The sequence below is a fragment of the Crocuta crocuta genome, unplaced genomic scaffold (genome assembly GCF_008692635.1).
Source record: "Crocuta crocuta isolate KB4526 unplaced genomic scaffold, BGI_CrCroc_1.0 scaffold50, whole genome shotgun sequence".
Taxonomy (NCBI): domain Eukaryota; kingdom Metazoa; phylum Chordata; class Mammalia; order Carnivora; family Hyaenidae; genus Crocuta; species Crocuta crocuta.
Genome location: NW_027527428.1, coordinates 7,719,229 through 7,735,228, shown reverse-complemented (window position 1 = coordinate 7,735,228; position 16,000 = coordinate 7,719,229). Strand labels below are relative to the sequence as shown.

Here is a 16,000-nt window from a genome sequence, read left to right as displayed (position 1 = left end):
GGGTGGGGGGCTGCGGTGGGAGCGCCAGGAGGAAGGGAAGAGTGGCAGCTTCCTGTCCCTGGAGCTCCTCTGCCCTCCGGGGCCACGACCCAGGGGGTTTCCTTTGTTCCTACGGAGAAATGCCCCGGGCGGAACTAGGCTGTGCCCTCTGGTGCTGGGCTTGCTTAAACCGTTTCCTAAAGCCTCAGTTTCCCCCGGTGTTTGAGACGACGTGTCTCACGTCCCAAGTGTGCGGCCGTGGGTGGGTGGGAGAGTCAGCAGACACCAGTGCTCCGTTGGGCACTGCCGGTTAGCGCCAAGTCTCTCGTCCCGCAGCTGAGTTCGCCACGTACCTGAATTTCTGCCGCTCCTTGCGTTTTGACGACAAGCCTGACTACTCCTACCTGAGGCAGCTCTTCAGGAATCTCTTCCACCGCCAGGGTTTCTCCTATGACTACGTGTTCGACTGGAACATGCTCAAATTCGTAAGTGCTCTGCCAGCCGGCAGAGGCTTCCACCAGACGAGGTTTAGGTTTTAGGAGGCATGTCTGTCGCCTGGGGGAGTCGAGTGCACTGCAAGGGCTGGGGCCCCGGGGAGAAGCAAGATCCCTGTGAGGGGACAGCAAAGAAGGCACTGCATCGGCGCCGGCCCCCTGTAGCCACTGGAGTGTGTTTTTAGGCACAGGTCTGCCTGGAACCAGTGCTTTTACTTGAATGACAGACTTAACGGGAAGGTCATTTTACTGCCACTGTCCTCATTGCTGAGAGTGTGTGGTTTTGACTGCCCATGATGTTGAGGTGTGGCTCCCGAGAATTTCTCATGCGGGAGGGTATAGTCAAGGCCGAGGGCTCCTGCCAGGTGAGGTGACCACTTGGCGGCCATTTTCCCTCTGACCCAGCGTGTGGGTGGGCACCTGGGGAGGCGCACTGTCTGGGCTCTGAGTACGTTGACTTCCTTTGTTCCCGGGCTTGTTGAATGGGTGCAGGTGTTTGCGCGTGACTGCTGGGAGTGGGGGTGCAGAACCTGAGCTTCGGTGTCTGCCTTCTCTGAAACAGGCTGCCTGTCATGGAAATCTAATTAATCTTTAGATACTGTTGCCAGAAATTTCCAGGGTTTTTTGGAACTTCTTCCTCTTTCGTTACAAATTTGTTATGTTTAGTTACAAACTTAAAAGAGGAATTGGAACCTTTCCAGGGTGGCAAGATCTGACAGAGGAGCAGAACCTCCTCTCTAGACGGCGTAGGCCGGAAAGGATTGTTCCGCAGCCTCTCGGGTGCCCCGGTGATGATGCAAGGGTCTGTGCCGTGTGTGGGAGAGCCGGGTGTCCCACCGTGGGCTGCCGCAGGACGTGCCCCCCACAGGTCGCCCAGAGTCTGGGCAGCTGTCTGGCGGCATCCCCCTTCTTGGGCGGGGCTGGAGTGTGAATGATCACAGCACTGCGGTGCGCGCTGGAACGACAGCGTGGCTGCTGCCGGGAAGCTGCCACGGGTGGCGTGTTCCACAGTGAGTGCGGCCGCCACGGTGGACCTCCTGTAGGAGCTGATGGCGGCCGGATCCGGCCTGTGGGCTGCGCTTTGCACGCCCTCACGTTACAGTGCTAGTAGTTAGAATGAGGCAGTTATCTTGAGCCCGCTTGCCCCGATCATCCTACCCTGAGTGTAACTAGCTGTTCGTGCCGGGGGCAAAGCCAGTTAAGTGGTGTCCACCACGTGGGTCCTCCTAGGACAGATCTGGCTACCTGAGTCCTTGTCATGTGGGCACTGGACTGACTTCCGCCCTAGGGCTGGGGGTCTGGGCTCTGCTCCGGCCTCTCACTGACTGGATGCCGCCACTTTCACGTGCCTCTCGGATCCTTTGGATGCCAGCATGTTGGGCCCACTGCTGCCCTTACCTTGTATAATTTCCGGTCCTTATGTGGATGCTCACAGGGAAGAGGCCACCCAGTTGCTGTCAGTGTGGGGGTACCTCCTCTGTGTACTCACAGGGTCAAGGGGCAGGCCGCTGTCCAGGAGGGAGAGGCACCTCGTCCCAGCTGGCTACAGGCCCCGGTGCCCGTGGTGTGTCCTTGAGTCACAGGGGGGCAGCCAGGACCCTTGCACAGAACCCTGTTCAGTCTGGTCTCCCCGTTTCCTTCACAGGGAGCCAGCCGGGCAGTTGATGACTCTGAGCGGGAGCGCCGTGACCGAGAGGAGCGGCTGAGGCACCCCCGGAACCCAGCCGCCCGCGGCCTCCCCTCCACGGCCTCTGGCCGCCTGCGGGGCACCCAGGAGGTGGCTCCTCCCACCCCCCTCACCCCTACCTCACACACTGGTGAGTGGGCTGGCACCTCGTCTCCCCAGCAGGCACTGGGGAGGTTTGCGGGTTGGACACTCTGTTGGAGCTGAGGGGCCCCGTGCAGGGTGAGGCTGTTTGTGTCCCGCTTCTGGTCAACTCTGGTTCCCGAGGATGGGGAGACCAGGGGACGTGTGTTTCACTGGACTTGGAGGTCCTGCCGCTGTCGTTTCTCATCCTTGGGACACGGATTGCTTCCCTGGGAGCCTCTCTCCTGCTCCCTTTCCTCTCTCGTCCGCGGCATCGTCAGCATGGAGGCCTCGCGCTGCCCCCCTCTGTTGCTCGTGCTCCTGGGAAATCCGCCTGGAGCCGGCACACTGGCGGCCCCGGGCGCTGCGTGGGCCCCGCCCGCTGCTGCCGGCCTGGAAGTCGGGTGCTGGCAGGCCTGGAGCTGTGGCGGGGCCCCACAGGGTGCAGCGGCACCTACCTCCACGTGCTAGACGCAGCTGAAGAGAGGCCCCCTTCTCGCTGGGTGGGGGGCTGTCCTGGGGCCTCCTCCTCGCCCCTCACCCTCGTCTCCTCCCTCCAGCTAACACCTCTCCTCGGCCCGTGTCCGGCATGGAAAGGGAGCGGAAAGTGAGTATGCGGCTGCACCGCGGCGCCCCCGTCAACATCTCGTCCTCCGATCTCACGGGCCGACAAGATACCTCCCGCATGTCCACCTCACAGGTACGTGCTCTGGGCTCATCGAGGTCGGGACGCTGCGGGCCCGGGGCCTCTCTGTGTCCGGGATGGACTTTGGGCCCCAGGCAGAGTGGGACACCGGCGTTGAAGGGCTTCCTTCCTTCCTTCCTCTCCCCTTTGTTCATCACTTCTGAGAGTTAAGCGGGGAGGGGCCCGGCGCCCCTTGCTGCTCTGCAGCCCCTGGGTTCAGAGCATGCGGCCGGCCGTGCAGAGGAGGGGCTTGCGTCCCCGGCTGCACTGGGACGGGTAAAGGCGCTGTTTCTCCTCTGTGGCCCTCCTTGCAGCCCCTCCCCAAGCCATTCCCGGCGGCTCGGCCGTCTTCCAGCACAGACTGTGGAGATGCTGTGGCTGCTCAGGTCCTGCGCTTGTCACGTGCGCACACGGGCGCGCACAGGCGCACACGGGCGCAGGGGCTCTCTGCTCGCCCTCGTTGCGCAGGTGGTCCCCGTGGGTTGCTGGCGGGGGCCTAGACGGGGACAAGCCTGTCCGAGCGTGGGTGAGGGTTCTGTCTTCTGAGGTCCCTGCCCACCTGCCTTCTTGCTGACGAGGCAGGTGTCCTCAGAGAAGTGGCTCGGCCATGCACACAGGTCCCTTCCACCCACATTCTCCTCTTCCTTCTCTGGCTCTGGTGCCATGGCTCCTCCGCATTCGCCCACGTGCCCTCCACAGATGAGCTCTTTTCACACACTTGAGTCTTCTTGCTCCGGTAGCTGTCCGGGCCCTGTCCTGCGTCCACCAGGGTCCTCTGGGTCCCTGTGCCCTGTGATATCTGCTGGGGAGGGGAGTGCTGGTTTGCGGAGCGCCCTGGAAGCCCAGGGCCTGGGCCACGCACCCAGGCGGCGCCCGTCTGGCTCTCCGTGGCGCCTCTCATGGACGAGTCAGCCCTGGGCTCTGCTGCTGGCGCACGCTTGGTGCGGTGCATATCTTCTTGCTGAATTGGGTCGAGCACGTCAGTTAGGAGAGCATGGCGGCTGTGAGAGCTGCCCAGAGCCTCGGTGCGGCAGTGTCTGCTTGACCTTCTGGCAGAGGAGCAAGGTGTGGCCAGGCACAGGGAGTTACCCTGACCACTCTTGTTTTTAATCCAGTGAAGTGAATAGTTTCACTGTGAACACCTCTAATTTAGCAGTAGTTCTGCTGCAAGGGGTTGTCTTTGTATGATAACTTTCTCCCAAAGAGATTAAGGATCCCTGTAGTTTGAATTGTGGGGCTCGAAGAGTCTGGTCAGGGTGCCTAGCTTGGGCTCCTTATGGCCCCCGTGCCCACGCTGCACCTCCCTCCTGGCAGGACACAGGGCTACGGCGTCTTCCCACAAGCCCCGGAATCCACGAATCAGCAGCAGGGAACAGGTCATAGGCAGCGTCTGCCCACGCGGAGCTGAGAGCCCAGGCATGCAGCCTGCTCCGGGGCCCCAGATACCCCGGGCAGGGAAGGCCGGGGTCTGTAGACCCCAGGGACTCTGGACTCAGGGTCAGTACTCAGCCAGCAAAGATGAAGGACGGGGCAAAACCAGTTCCCTCTGAGGGAAAAGAACGCACGTGGAGGGTTTGGGTCCACAGAGAGCCTGAGAGTGCCGGGAGCCCCACTTCTCCCGCACGGGGTGCCGGCCTCGGCCCGCAGCCCCGGGGCCTCGCAGTGAGGTCAGGTCGTAGCAGAGGCGAGCTCGCAGCTGGAGTCCGCGTTCTGCGTCCCTGTGCTTTGTGCTTTCCATGTGAAGAAGTGTGGGACTGGGCCGGGGGACGAGTCTCCAGAGGTGCGGCGGGGGGGGTGTCTCCTCCCTGACAGAAGCACTGGTCTCCCTGGGGGTTTTCTTAGGGCCTTTGTGGTGAGGACACGGTCCCGTGGTGTGTCCCTGATGCATCCCTGTCCCAGGGATGGCCCCTCCTTTGGGTGTTGAGGGTCACCCACCCACCTGCGCTCTTCTTAGGAGACAGGCACCCTGGGGGACAGCAAGAGTCTCGGAGATTCTTGGTGGGGGTTGCCCCCAGTGTCGGCTCCGGTGGTTTGGAGGTTCCAGAGTCAAGGGAGTTGCTCCAGCTTGTATGATCGTAGGTGCCACTCACACTCCCCCAAAGGAAGTCGGGTGAAGGAGGCCAGTGACGCTCCTGTGAAGCGAGGGTGGCCCTCGCGGGGCTGAGGCCGTGCGTCTGCCCGCTTCCCCCGTGGCGGCTGTTTGTCTCGGTTCTCTGCGGGCTCTGAGGAGGAGGGGTGTGTCTTGTGCAGGTGTGCCAAGTCCGAGGACGTAGTACATCTTCAGCAGAAGGTGCCCAAGCTGCCGGCCGGCCTGCTGGGGGGGTTCTCTGCTGACTCTCTAGCTCGGCGTGGGGAGGGGCCTTGACCCCTGTGTCCCTTGTTGCGACCCCTTAACCATGGTGCCCTCAGACTTCACGGGAGGGTGACCGTTCCTTGCCCCTCCTTCCTTCTTGAGGGCAGCTTGTGCTAGAGGCAGTCCCCACGCTTCTGACCCAGGGCGCGAGTCCAGCTTCTCAGCCAGAGCAGCAAGGACTCCGAAGGGCATCTGGTCAGCGAACCTGTTTGCAAGTTTTCCTCTTTGAGAAGAAAAGGCCTCGCAGGTCCAGCACCATTGATAGAACGTGACGTGGCCTCTGAGCCAGTTATTCTTCTCCATTTGTCTGCATTTCTGTTCCCCAAGTCTTCCCTGTGGCCTTCCCCGTGGCCGGTCCGCATATCAGGAGGGGGTGGCCGCGCATGAGCAAGGCCTGGGGGCAGGGCCAGCCAAGGAGCGGCCGCCTGGATGCCAGGTTCGCGCACTGCCTGAGCCGAGAGGAGTGGCCGCGGCTGCTCGCATTGTCGCTGGGTCCCTTCTGAGGCAGCCTGGCCGGGTCGCAGACCCGGTGGAAGCGAGGTGAGGAAGGCCTCAGTCCTGCTTGCCGGCGGAACCCTCACCAACGGCTGTCTTTTCCCCCCACCTCAGAATAGCATTCCTTTCGAACACCACGGCAAGTAGCTGCACGTCTCCCGCTGGAAGGCAGCACCGGGTGAGTGTGCTCACGTCGGGGCCCGGCAGGCGGGCGCGGACCACCCCTGCGTCCGCCCCGGGGGTGCGCAGACGGGACCGGGCTTGCATGCCGGGCGCTGCCAGGAGAGCACGCGCCCTCCGCCCGGTGTTTCTCCTCGAGCGGATTCTGGAGCATTTCCGAGCGGGGTGGCCCCGGGCCACTCGAGCCGCCCGGCCCCGGGGTCCGGGGCGTGGGGCGTGGGGCGTGTGTCGTCCTCAGCTGAGCGGGCCGTGCTTGGTGGGGGCTCTTGCGCTCTTGCTGCGGGAGTCTCCCGGTGGTCTCTGCCGCCCTGGCTTTGTCATTCTCTTCTTTCGCATTATTTCTGTCCTCGTTTGTTTTTCTTTCTCGAGCTCGGTCTCTGCCCAGCATCCCGTCCGTGCTGCCATCTGTATTAACCCGTCAGCCACAGCCACCTGCTCCCCTGCCTGCCGTCGGCACATGGCTGGGCGTCCGAGCCAGGCCTGCTCCCGTCGGTGACGCCATGGCCCCGCGTGGCCAGGGCTCGCTGCTGCGGTTCTGGCGCGGCCGCGTTCCCAGGGGTGCCCTGACGGGAGCTGCTTCTCACGCCTGCCCCCACGGGGAACCCCAGTGCCCACACGGTGCCTGGTCCCCGCTTTCTGAACGCCGGGTTACTTTCCAGGAAGGGGGTGCTGGGAGCAAGCGCCTCTTCCAGCTTGGACTCTGTCTGGTCTAATCGTTCTCGAGCTTCCAGCTCCGTGGCCACCTGGCCTCCTTGCTTGCACGCCTCTTCCTCCTTCCCCATCTTCGTGTCACTCGTTCCGCTGAGCACGTGTCTTGGCCGCAGAGGGACCTTCCGGAGTGGCTGGGCGTCTGGCGTGGGCGTCCAGAGTAGGGCTGGGCAAGCGTCCGTGTGCCCCCCCACCCCTCGCCGTCACCGCTGTGTTGTGCCCGAGCCTGGCCGGCCCCGTGCCCCTGGCCTCATGCTGACCTTCTCCTGTGCTTTGGCTCCGACAGATTCCCGGTCGGGTGGCTTCCAGTGGTCTTCAGTCTGTGGTGCACCGATGAGAACTTTCCGCTGTGAAGGGCAGACAATGCATGGCTGGTCTACTCTGTTACAATGGCTTTCCTAGTGACGCGCCCCCTGGTAACGCCGGGAGCTCTCCAGGCCGCCCACCCAGCGACGCCCGTGGGGGAAACCAAACACAAACTAAACCGGACAGACCGCAAAGCTCTGCCGTCGCAGGGGCTGCACCGAGGGCCTCCCACGTGGCCCGGCTGTCTCGGGCTGGGAAGAAAAGCAGAGAGTGAGAGACGGTTGCAGAGAGAACCAGACTCCCGCTCAAGAGCCTTTCCGTCCCCTGCAGGCGGCGCCCTGCTCCCTGACGAGCCCACTGTAACTACCGATCTTCTACTTGGTTAAGACAGTTTTGTATCATTTTGCTAAAAATTACTGGCTTAAATCTGTGTAAAGAAACCTGTCTTTTTATTGTTTCTCTCTCGTCTGTTTGTGCGGTCTTAGACAGATGTTGCCTCTAAGGAGACCCCGGAGCAGAGGCTGGCGTCAGGGAGCAGAGCGCGGGCGCCGTTCTCTGCTTTGCGGTCCGTGTGTGGTGTGGGCCGCTGTGGAGAGGGGTTTTCTCGTCAGAAGTGCCGTCCCGTGTAGACGTGTGTGTCCGTGCCCCGTGCGTGTCCGTGCGTGTCCGTGTGTCTCGTTACGCGGGTTCTGGCCGCCGCTGTCCTGTCCCCACCGAAGCCGGAAGGCCCGTGCGAGGCGGCCCCAGAGCAGTTAGCGAGGGCAGCGGCGCCTGATCTCCGTGGACCCGGCCCGGAGGAAGCCGAGCACCGAGGACCGCCAAGGCCAAGGCTTTGCGTGTGCGTTGCTGGCACCTCAGGAGAGGATTTCGAGCCAAGAGACATTGGGCCTCTCGTGGGGGTCGCGTGTGATTATTTTGGTGGTGGTGTTGCCTCAGTGTCTTTGAATTTGAGAAATTTTCTGAACAGACTATAACTGTGATCGCTGTAGATTGGCCCTTAATTGTTAACATCTCTGTGCTCAGAACCAAGGGCATGGTGGTGTGCCCGGCGCCGGCTTTGCCCACAGAGGCCTCGGCCCAAGGGAACCCGCCCTCAAGTGCCAAGAAGCCAGTGACTCGACCTGTGTCCAGGAGGGTGTGGCGCCACGCACTTCCTTCCGGGACTGTTGTTGGAACCTAGCAAACCCCACAGGGGTCAAGAAGCAGGGCGGGGCTGACTCTCACAAGAAAGACCCTCTCGGGGCCCCTGGGCTGCTGGTGGTCTTCCAGGACACCCCCCCATCTTGTCACAGAGGCACCAGGTGGGGGTGGTAGCCGGGAGCCCCCCGTCGCGGGAAACAAGGTGCAATATAGGCGTTCATGGGAACTTCTGCCTCCTCCCGTCTCCCCCTGCACAGCGCTCTGTGTGGAAACCGGGGAGGAGTGTCCGTGTCTGTTTTCCCCTCCTGCCCCCTCAGCCACTGGCGCCGGGGTGCAGCCGTTTGCTTCTTTGTGAATCCTGAGCTGGCTACTCTGTTCTGGGGTGCAGGGCCTTGGCCGGGTGGAGTGGTGTTTCTGGGAGTGCAGCGCGAGCTCGGGCGGACCAGGGTGGCTTGGGCACCCTCCCCAGGGGTGCGTCTGTCCCCAGCAGGGTGTGGGCAGCCGGAGTGTCCCGGGTGCCGCCCAAGACCTGTAGGGGCAGACTTCCCACGCCCTGCATCTGGGCTTCCACTGGAAATTGCTGGATTACTTTGATAGGCGGGCCCGGCTCCGGGGCCTCAGCTGTGCGGCTGTCTGCCTGTCCGTCCGTCCGTCCGTGCACACTTGCTGCCCGCCCAGTGTTCAATTCCCCGTCACGACCGCAGGACACGTAGTTGCAACGTCTGTATCAACCTGTGTACTGGTGGCCAGTCTCTGACTTGGCACGTTTGTGTGATCACTGCATTTATGTATCACCCACCATGTAAATAATAAATCCATGATGACTTCTACCTTCCCCTGCCCTGCCCTTCACATGGTCTTTATTTCATCCGTTTGAGAGGCGTGGGTGGATGACCCACACGAAGACGGACCTGTCAGCAGGCGTGTTTTGTGTCCGACCTGCCATGGCCCATTGGTGGGGTTGGTGTAAGCTGGTCGGGAGCAGGTGGTGGGGACGGGCTGCTGCTTCTGCAGTTCCAGAGCGGAGGCTGCACGAGTCCTGCGCACACACGGGCCAGTGCGCTCGGGGGCTCTTCTCCCCCAGCCTTGACTGCCTTCACCCAGTGGGCGCCTGAGTCCCATGGCCCTGGCAGCAGCACCAGAAGGAAGCACTGCCACCTGCCTGGAGTGGGGAGTGGGCAGCGCGGTACCAGGGCCCTGCGGCCGCCAAGGGAGCATATGGTTCCTGTGAGGCGGCTCCAGGGTGGGTGCCTCCCTTTGTTGAACTTGTGGCCTTGGTCTCCCTCTCCCACTTGCACTCTTGAAGCCCTGGAGTCCCCGTGAGCCCCACACCCCACCGAACAGGAAGGTGTGGGGTCGGCCTGCGTGCACCTGAGGAGCCAGCTGCCCCTAGCGAGTGTGCGGGAGCCCAGTGCCACCTGCCCCACAGCCTTCGGCACTTGGGGGTGTCCTGGAGGCCGTGGGGCTTGAGTCCCTGCCTTTGGGCCCCCGGCCCTTCCCTTCCTGCCACTCTGGCTGAACCCACTGGGCCGCCAGGTTCTGGAATAGGGTCCTCTGCCCAGAGCCTAGCAGCCCCCGTCTTCCTGACTGGGGGTTCGGTCGTTGGGCTGGCACGTAAGGTTCAGGGCTTGGGAGTGTGTGCAGAGCCTCCACTGAGAGAGAGCTGTCGGGAGCCCCTCCTGGAAACCCCACACCCTGTCCCTCATCCCTCTGTTCTCTGGTCTCCTGGCAAGACCTTTGGAAGCTGGGCCTGGGTGCTGCCTCCCCTGTACCTGTGTGTTTGGCTACAAGGGTCGGCCACGTTCTGCATCCTAGGGCCATGGGTTAGACGCTGGGAAGGACTGGGCAGCCCCGCCCACCCCGTTCAGGCCCCACATGCATGTGCCAGGGGCTTCTCCACATAGGCCCTTCCCAGTGTGTGTACGTGGCAGGTGCCCCCAGGTCCGGCCAGGCCAGGGGCAGCAGTCCAGAGTGATTTGGGGTGACGTGTGCATGCCTTCCAAGGAGAGGCCAAGGGGGCCCACTGAGAGGGGGTTTGGCACAGGCGCCTGCCTCACTTGCAGGGGTTGGTCCCCACGGGGTGCTGGAGGGTGAGGGCCCACAGGCCCATGGACACTGAGTGCTCTGTCAGGGAGGAGTGCTCAGCCCTATGTGGCCACAGCTTCCTGAGGACAGCCACGTTTCCTTTGTCCCATGTCGGGCCCAGCCGGAAACACCTAGAACCAGAAAACTAGGCAGATAAGACCGCTTGCTTACCCTCTGCCTCTGGCCTGGAACCTCAGCCTCCGGTCTGGGGTGGAGGCGTTGTTGATACTGTGCCTGGCAGAGGGTCTTTGGGTGCCCCTAGCATGTCCACCAAGGTGCCGGCTAAGGGACAGGTGGACCCGTGCTCACCCCAGAATGTGTGTACTCTCCCGTGGACCCCAGCCCCTGGGCCAGCTGTGCGTATCCTTCCTCGATTGGAGTGGTGCTGGCACATTGACCATCTCCGAACTGCTTAATATTGTGTCCCCAGGGCAGGATTTGGGGGGGGGGGGTGGTCTCCAGTCCCCATGCTGGGCCAGCCTTTGGACACAGGCATGGAGACGGGTGAGAACGCACACTTGGGCTGCTCCTGGCCAGTGCTGGGGAAGCACTTCAGGGTGCAGGTCAGGGAGACTGCAGTGTGAGGTCCAGGAAGCCCGAAAGAGCCCTGCGCAGCCAGCAGCAACCAGACGGAGCTCCTGCGGCCAAGGAGGGGCGGGTACAAACAGCCCAGCGGGCCCTGCCTGGCCCACCTGAACACAGGCTAAGGCGGTAGGTGCGGGGCTACGCCCTGAACCCTGCAGCAGCTGGCATCGCCACAGCCCCCGCCCCAGGCAGACCAGGACGGACCTCAGAGCCCTGGGGCTGTGGGCGGGCTCTGCAGGCAGGTGCCCGGCTTCTCCACACAGCTCGATGGGCACGTGGAGGAGGGAGAGTCCCAGCCCTCCCCCCGGGCACCCTCCGGGGGTGACGTCCCTTGCCGGGACAAGATGTGAGCTTTCCCTTGCTTTTCATTGCAGAGGAGCAGGGACGTGGCGTCTCTCCGGCTGCACGCGGCCCGCCAGGGTGCCCGCTGCCGTCCCCAGCGCCCGCGACGCACCACCTACTGAGGCGGCCCCAGCGGCCTCTGACCGGCCTCCCAGCCACGCAGGCCACCACTGGCCACGAGGGCAGGTGGGTGTGAGGTGCCCAGGGCGAGGCCGAGCAGGGCTGGATGAGGAGGATGGGAGCAGATGCCCACCCTGGGCGCTGACCACATAGGGCCACGATCAGCCACCCGAGGGGTGAATAAATGGAAGGCAGGAAGATCATTTCCTTTAAACGCACACATAGAGAACATGAATCACACGTATGTCTCTGCCCAAGTGCCCACGCCTTGAAGAGGCTCCTGGGTGCAGCGAGACCCCCGCAGCACATCCCCCTTCCCTGCCAGGCACCGGGCCCCCGTGTGGATGCTCTGAGCCGTCTGGGCTCCTGCGGCACGGGGTCCAGAACAGGCAGCATTTAGAAAGCCAGCCTAGCTGACAACGGCCAGAGCCACTTTGTAAAAATGACCAGGTTGTCTGTTGAAAAAGTGAGTTCGGAGCCAGCAGTCGGACCCCTGCCCCTCGTAGAACGAGACCCCAGTTCTTTGAAGACATTCCTTCCAAGGTGGTTCCTCCCATACGCAGGTTTATTTCAGACCTTCAGAGGTGGAGGAGGGGAGGTTTGTCCCCCAGACACTCGGCGAGGGGCGGTCTGGGGCGCCTTGGTGGGGGGGGGCGGGACAGGGTGCAGCCAGCCACGTGCAGGGGGTGGTTCTCTCCCAAGACGGTGCCGCTCTGGCCCTGATCCCAGTCGTGTTGTCTCTGAAGCGTGGCTTTCTAGGTCCCTGAGCTCAGCAGTGGGCACCGGGCTGCTCTGGGGTCAGCAGGCTGGGGCCCCGGTGCAGACGGCTTGCAACCTCGCGGCTTGGCTCTACCACAGACCTGCTTTGGAATGACACGGTTCCCACCCCACCAGCCCCTCGAGACACACGGAGGGCCCCACCCAAGCCAGTCCTGTTGTGAAATAAACACGAGCCTTGAAGTCTCTGTCCGGTTCCCTCAGCCCTGCTGGCCTCCTTGGCTCAGACACTCGTTTCTGGGGTGTGAACGACCTCCCCGTTTTTCTCAGGCTCTGCTTTCAGGAAGTGCTCCACCTCTCGAGAGTCCACCCTCACGTCCGCGGGCGGCTTGTGGCGCTCCTCCTCCTCCGCGGCCGCCTCGGGCCTCTTCCTGATGCAGAAGAAGTTGCCCAGCAGCAGCACGAGGGAGGAGGCCACCACCTCGGCCCCTGCGAGGACAAACACGTACTGGTAGACGTGCGTCGCGTCCAGGAGCTTGCCTACAAAGGGGCGACAGTGTCAGCGTCAGCCTGGGCTGAACGTCCCCCCCACGGTCACCAGCTACCTGGGCACCTTTGTGCTGTTGGGAACAGCCCAGGGGCACCCTGCCCCGGCTTCTCCCTCCCCGCCAGGGGCCGCAGACCAAGAGGCTTGGAGGAGGGTTTGGAGCAGTGCGGGTGCAGGTTCAGGGTGAGCGCCTCCTCTGAGGCGCCCGGAGGTGTGTGGCCGTACTGCCTGTCCGCTGCCACCGGGGAGGCCTCTTCACCTGTGGCCTCCACAGGAACTGCCTAGGCCCCAGAAGGACCCCAGGCACTCACGGGGTCCTGTGGGTGCGGGCCTACAGAGTCAGCCTGGGAGACCCCTAGGCCCACACCATTTAAAATCACACCCCAGTACCTTCTCAGCCTTTGCAAAGAAGAGTAAAAGCTCAAAGTAACGAAGGCTGACCCCCCAGCTGGGCCCTGAGCTGGCCTGCCCGCAGGGAGCGCACCACCCTCAGGATTCGGCACTGCCTGCCCTTGGTCCAGGCCCGTGGCCCCCTCTGTGGTGGACCAGGCAGGTCCCCAGGAGGTAGGCATGGCCAGCATTCGCTCCTGACGCCTCTTGGGTCTGTGCTGGAATACGGGTGGCCTGCCCACCTGGGCAGGTGTCCCTGCAACTAAGAGTCCTCCCGTGGTGGGCCCCACCCCAGGAAGGCTGTGCCCCACCACTCACCGCCCGACGGGGGTCCAATGAGCACGGCAATGGCCTCCAGCAGCAGCACGAGGCCGATGGCACTGGAGAACTTCTGGGTGCCAACAATCGCCATGAGCACCTCGAACTGCAGGGCCCCCACCATGCCGTAGGAGATGCCGAAGAAGATGCAGAAGACCACCAGGCCCCCGTAGTCGCTGGCCGTGGACCCCGTGAGGTCTGTGAAGCCGTTGAAGAACATGGAGAAGCTGAAGAGGTAGACGGAGTACGGCCGCACCTTCTTAAGCCCCGTGATGAAGCCCGCGGTGGGCCGGGCGAAAATGTCAATGAAGCCCAGCACGGTGAGCAGGAAGGCAGCCTGGGTGTCGGGTACACCCAGGTCCTTGGCGTAGCTCACCACGAACACGGGGGGCACGAAGAGCCCCAGCACCATGATGGAGGCGGCCACGGCGTAGATGACGAAGCCGCGGTCCCGGAAGACGCTCAGGTCCAGCAGCCGCCGGGCTGGCCGCTGGGTCTCGGGCCCCGAGCCCGGCCGGGGCGCCTCCAGCGGCCTCATGAGCGCGGCACACACGCAGCAGTTGAGCAGGAGGCCCCCCAGGATGAGGAAGCCGCCCCGCCAGCCGTAGTGGTCCTGCAGCAGCTGCCCCAGGGGGGACAGGGCGCACAGGAACACGGGGCTGCCCGCGGCCGCCAGCCCGTTGGCCACGGGGCGCCGCTTGTTGAAGTAGCGGTTGAGCATGATGAGGGAGGGCTGGAAGTTGAGCGCCAAGCCCAAGCCTGCGGGAGGGGATGGCGGGGAAGGCGTCAGCTCTGCCTTCCTGGCGCCGTGTCCCAGTCCCCCGTTTGCCCAGACACAGGCTCCGGCCTGAACAGTCGTACGTAGGGTCTGTGGGTGTCCGTGCGAGGGGCCCGGTATGCATTCAGAGCCCCTGTCACCAGCCAACATGCTGGGGGAGACAGACGGGGGGTCGAGGGACAGACTGGCGCCGGGGGTGGGAGGCCACCCACAGCCGCCCCTTCCCGAGAGGCCCCCCGCACTGCCCGCTATCCGGCCACTGCGGGCTGAGCGCGCCGTGGCCTGCGCTGCTCCCTGCCGGGCCGCACTCACCGGTGATGACCCCAGTGGTGAGGTAGAGCTGGATGATGCTTCTGCAGAAGGACGCAGCCACCATGCCCAGGGACGCCAGGAGGCCACCGGCGAGCATGACGGGCCGGCAGCCGAAGCGGTTCACGCACACGCTGCAGAGCGGGCCTGGGGGCGGGGGGCACAGAGCTGGGCCCAGACTCTCCCTCCCTGGTGCCCCCCCACAGCTCAGCAGACACGCCAGGTGTCCAGGATTCGGGTCACACCCAGACACCCTCCCAGGAGAAGCACGGCCACTCTCCTCTGTGTGGTCTGTTTAGGCATCAAGACCCAAGTGTCCGTAAAGGACGGTTCCAGAGCCTCGTCCTCCGAGACTACGTACGGCTGTGCAGGTACAGCCTGTGGTCGGACAAGGTCCTACAAAGACTTGGCCTGTGCTAGCTCCGCCCCGTGGAGAGCCTCAGCTCCGGGGCCCCCTGGGCCCTGCCCTCCTCCCGCCCCCAGGCCTTCCTGCCCGTGCGGCCCGTGGTGAGCTCCCGAGGTGAACGCCAGGCGGGACAGCCCCTCACCTGTCCCATACAGCATGGCCAGCAGGATGGAGGAGATCCAGGCCGTGTCACTGTAGCCGATCCCAAACTCACGCATGAGCTCCTTGAAGAAGACGCTGACCGCCTTGGGGAAGGCGTAGGAGAAGCCCGTGACGACGAAGCAGCCGAAGAGGACGGCCCAGCCCCAGCCCCCGTCGGGGGCCTTGATGCCGGTGGGGCCCTCGTCGACCACGGCGCCGCCCATGGCCAGGACTGGTTGTGCGTCCCTGAGGAAGGAAGGTCCCTGGGGACGGAAGGCGAGCCGCTAGTCTGGCTGGGCCAGCCCCTCGCTACCTCGGAGCCCCGCCTCAGGCCCTCACCTGGGCCTCACCTGCACTTGGCGCCGCCGGGCAGGAGGGTCTGGGCTGAGCGGCAGCTGCTGCCGTGCTCCCTCCCCCGCTCAGGCCTGGCCCGCTCCCACCCGGCTGCCTCTAAAGGGCAGTGGCTTTTTTGGGCTCAGCAAGGTCTCAAGTTTCCTCCTGAGGAGGACAGACCCCAGCGGGGAAGTCAGCCCAGCGCCCAGCGCGTCCTCCGGCCTGACCCTGTGCGGGTGGCAGCCCGCACCGCCCCCCCCCCGCAGGCAGGTGGCCCCTGAGACCTAATCTAGGTGTAGCCAGCCGTGCCCCCCACCCCGGGGAACGGGGCTCCCAAGTGAGAGCCCGACCTAGAGGGGCTGATCTCCCAGGCTTTGCTTACAGGCGGGAGTGGGGGTCGCCGGTGGAGGCCGTCAGGCAGCAGCCCCCAGTCCGTGTCCCCAGGCCCACGGATGCCCCCCACTGCTCACTGTGCTGGTGCCGACTCCCGCCACCCAGTAATTCTCCGAGGCTATTCCAGGAGAGGCTGGGGGCCTCTGCCCAAGGAGGGGGAGGTCCCAGGGCGGCCAGCAGGCCTGAAGGGAGGGAAACGTGGGCAGGGGTGCGGCTTCCATGCGGCCCCCTGGAGCAAACCACCCGCGCCTCCCTCTCCAACCCACCACTTAGCCGCGTCAAGGTACAGGAACTAACTGGATGGGCCACCCGTCCAGCTGGAGACCCCCGCCTCCACCCGACCCAGAGGTGAGGCTGCTGGCTTCCTCCCCCCCACCCCCGCTCCCCGG

The 16,000-nt window shown here is 64.1% G+C and overlaps 3 protein-coding genes across 9 annotated transcripts in view; 2 read left to right on the top strand and 1 right to left on the bottom strand.

The window, feature by feature from the left end:
- CSNK1D (casein kinase 1 delta) overlaps positions 1-12,244 on the top strand; it is a 31,634-nt gene extending 19,390 nt beyond the window's left edge. For 2 of the 4 annotated variants that reach the window (XM_077755823.1, XM_077755849.1), the window contains exons 6-10: positions 316-464; positions 2,119-2,290; positions 2,841-2,980; positions 11,192-11,345; positions 12,026-12,244. In XM_077755823.1, coding sequence (XP_077611949.1) covers positions 316-464; positions 2,119-2,290; positions 2,841-2,980; positions 11,192-11,281 — 551 coding nt within the window. In that variant the 3' untranslated portion in view covers positions 11,282-11,345; positions 12,026-12,244. Of the gene's footprint in view, positions 1-315; positions 465-2,118; positions 2,291-2,840; positions 2,981-5,927; positions 5,992-6,987; positions 8,983-11,191; positions 11,346-12,025 lie in introns of those variants that run through there. The other 2 variants (XM_077755842.1, XM_077755832.1) reach the window with 2 other exon arrangements.
- SLC16A3 (solute carrier family 16 member 3) overlaps positions 11,475-16,000 on the bottom strand; it is a 9,831-nt gene continuing 5,305 nt past the window's right edge. For 2 of the 4 annotated variants that reach the window (XM_077755811.1, XM_077755803.1), the window contains 4 exons: positions 14,887-15,148; positions 14,342-14,485; positions 13,252-14,010; positions 11,475-12,536 (listed from right to left, as the gene is read on the bottom strand). In XM_077755811.1, the coding sequence (XP_077611937.1) occupies positions 12,280-12,536; positions 13,252-14,010; positions 14,342-14,485; positions 14,887-15,109 (1,383 nt within the window). In that variant the 5' untranslated portion in view covers positions 15,110-15,148 and the 3' untranslated portion in view covers positions 11,475-12,279. Of the gene's footprint in view, positions 12,537-13,251; positions 14,011-14,341; positions 14,486-14,886; positions 15,463-15,600; positions 15,768-16,000 lie in introns of those variants that run through there. The other 2 variants (XM_077755805.1, XM_077755800.1) reach the window with 2 other exon arrangements.
- CCDC57 (coiled-coil domain containing 57) overlaps positions 15,912-16,000 on the top strand; it is a 107,738-nt gene continuing 107,649 nt past the window's right edge. The window contains exon 1 of the mRNA XM_077756610.1: positions 15,912-15,959. Coding sequence (XP_077612736.1) covers positions 15,912-15,959 — 48 coding nt within the window. The remainder of the gene's footprint in view (positions 15,960-16,000) is intronic.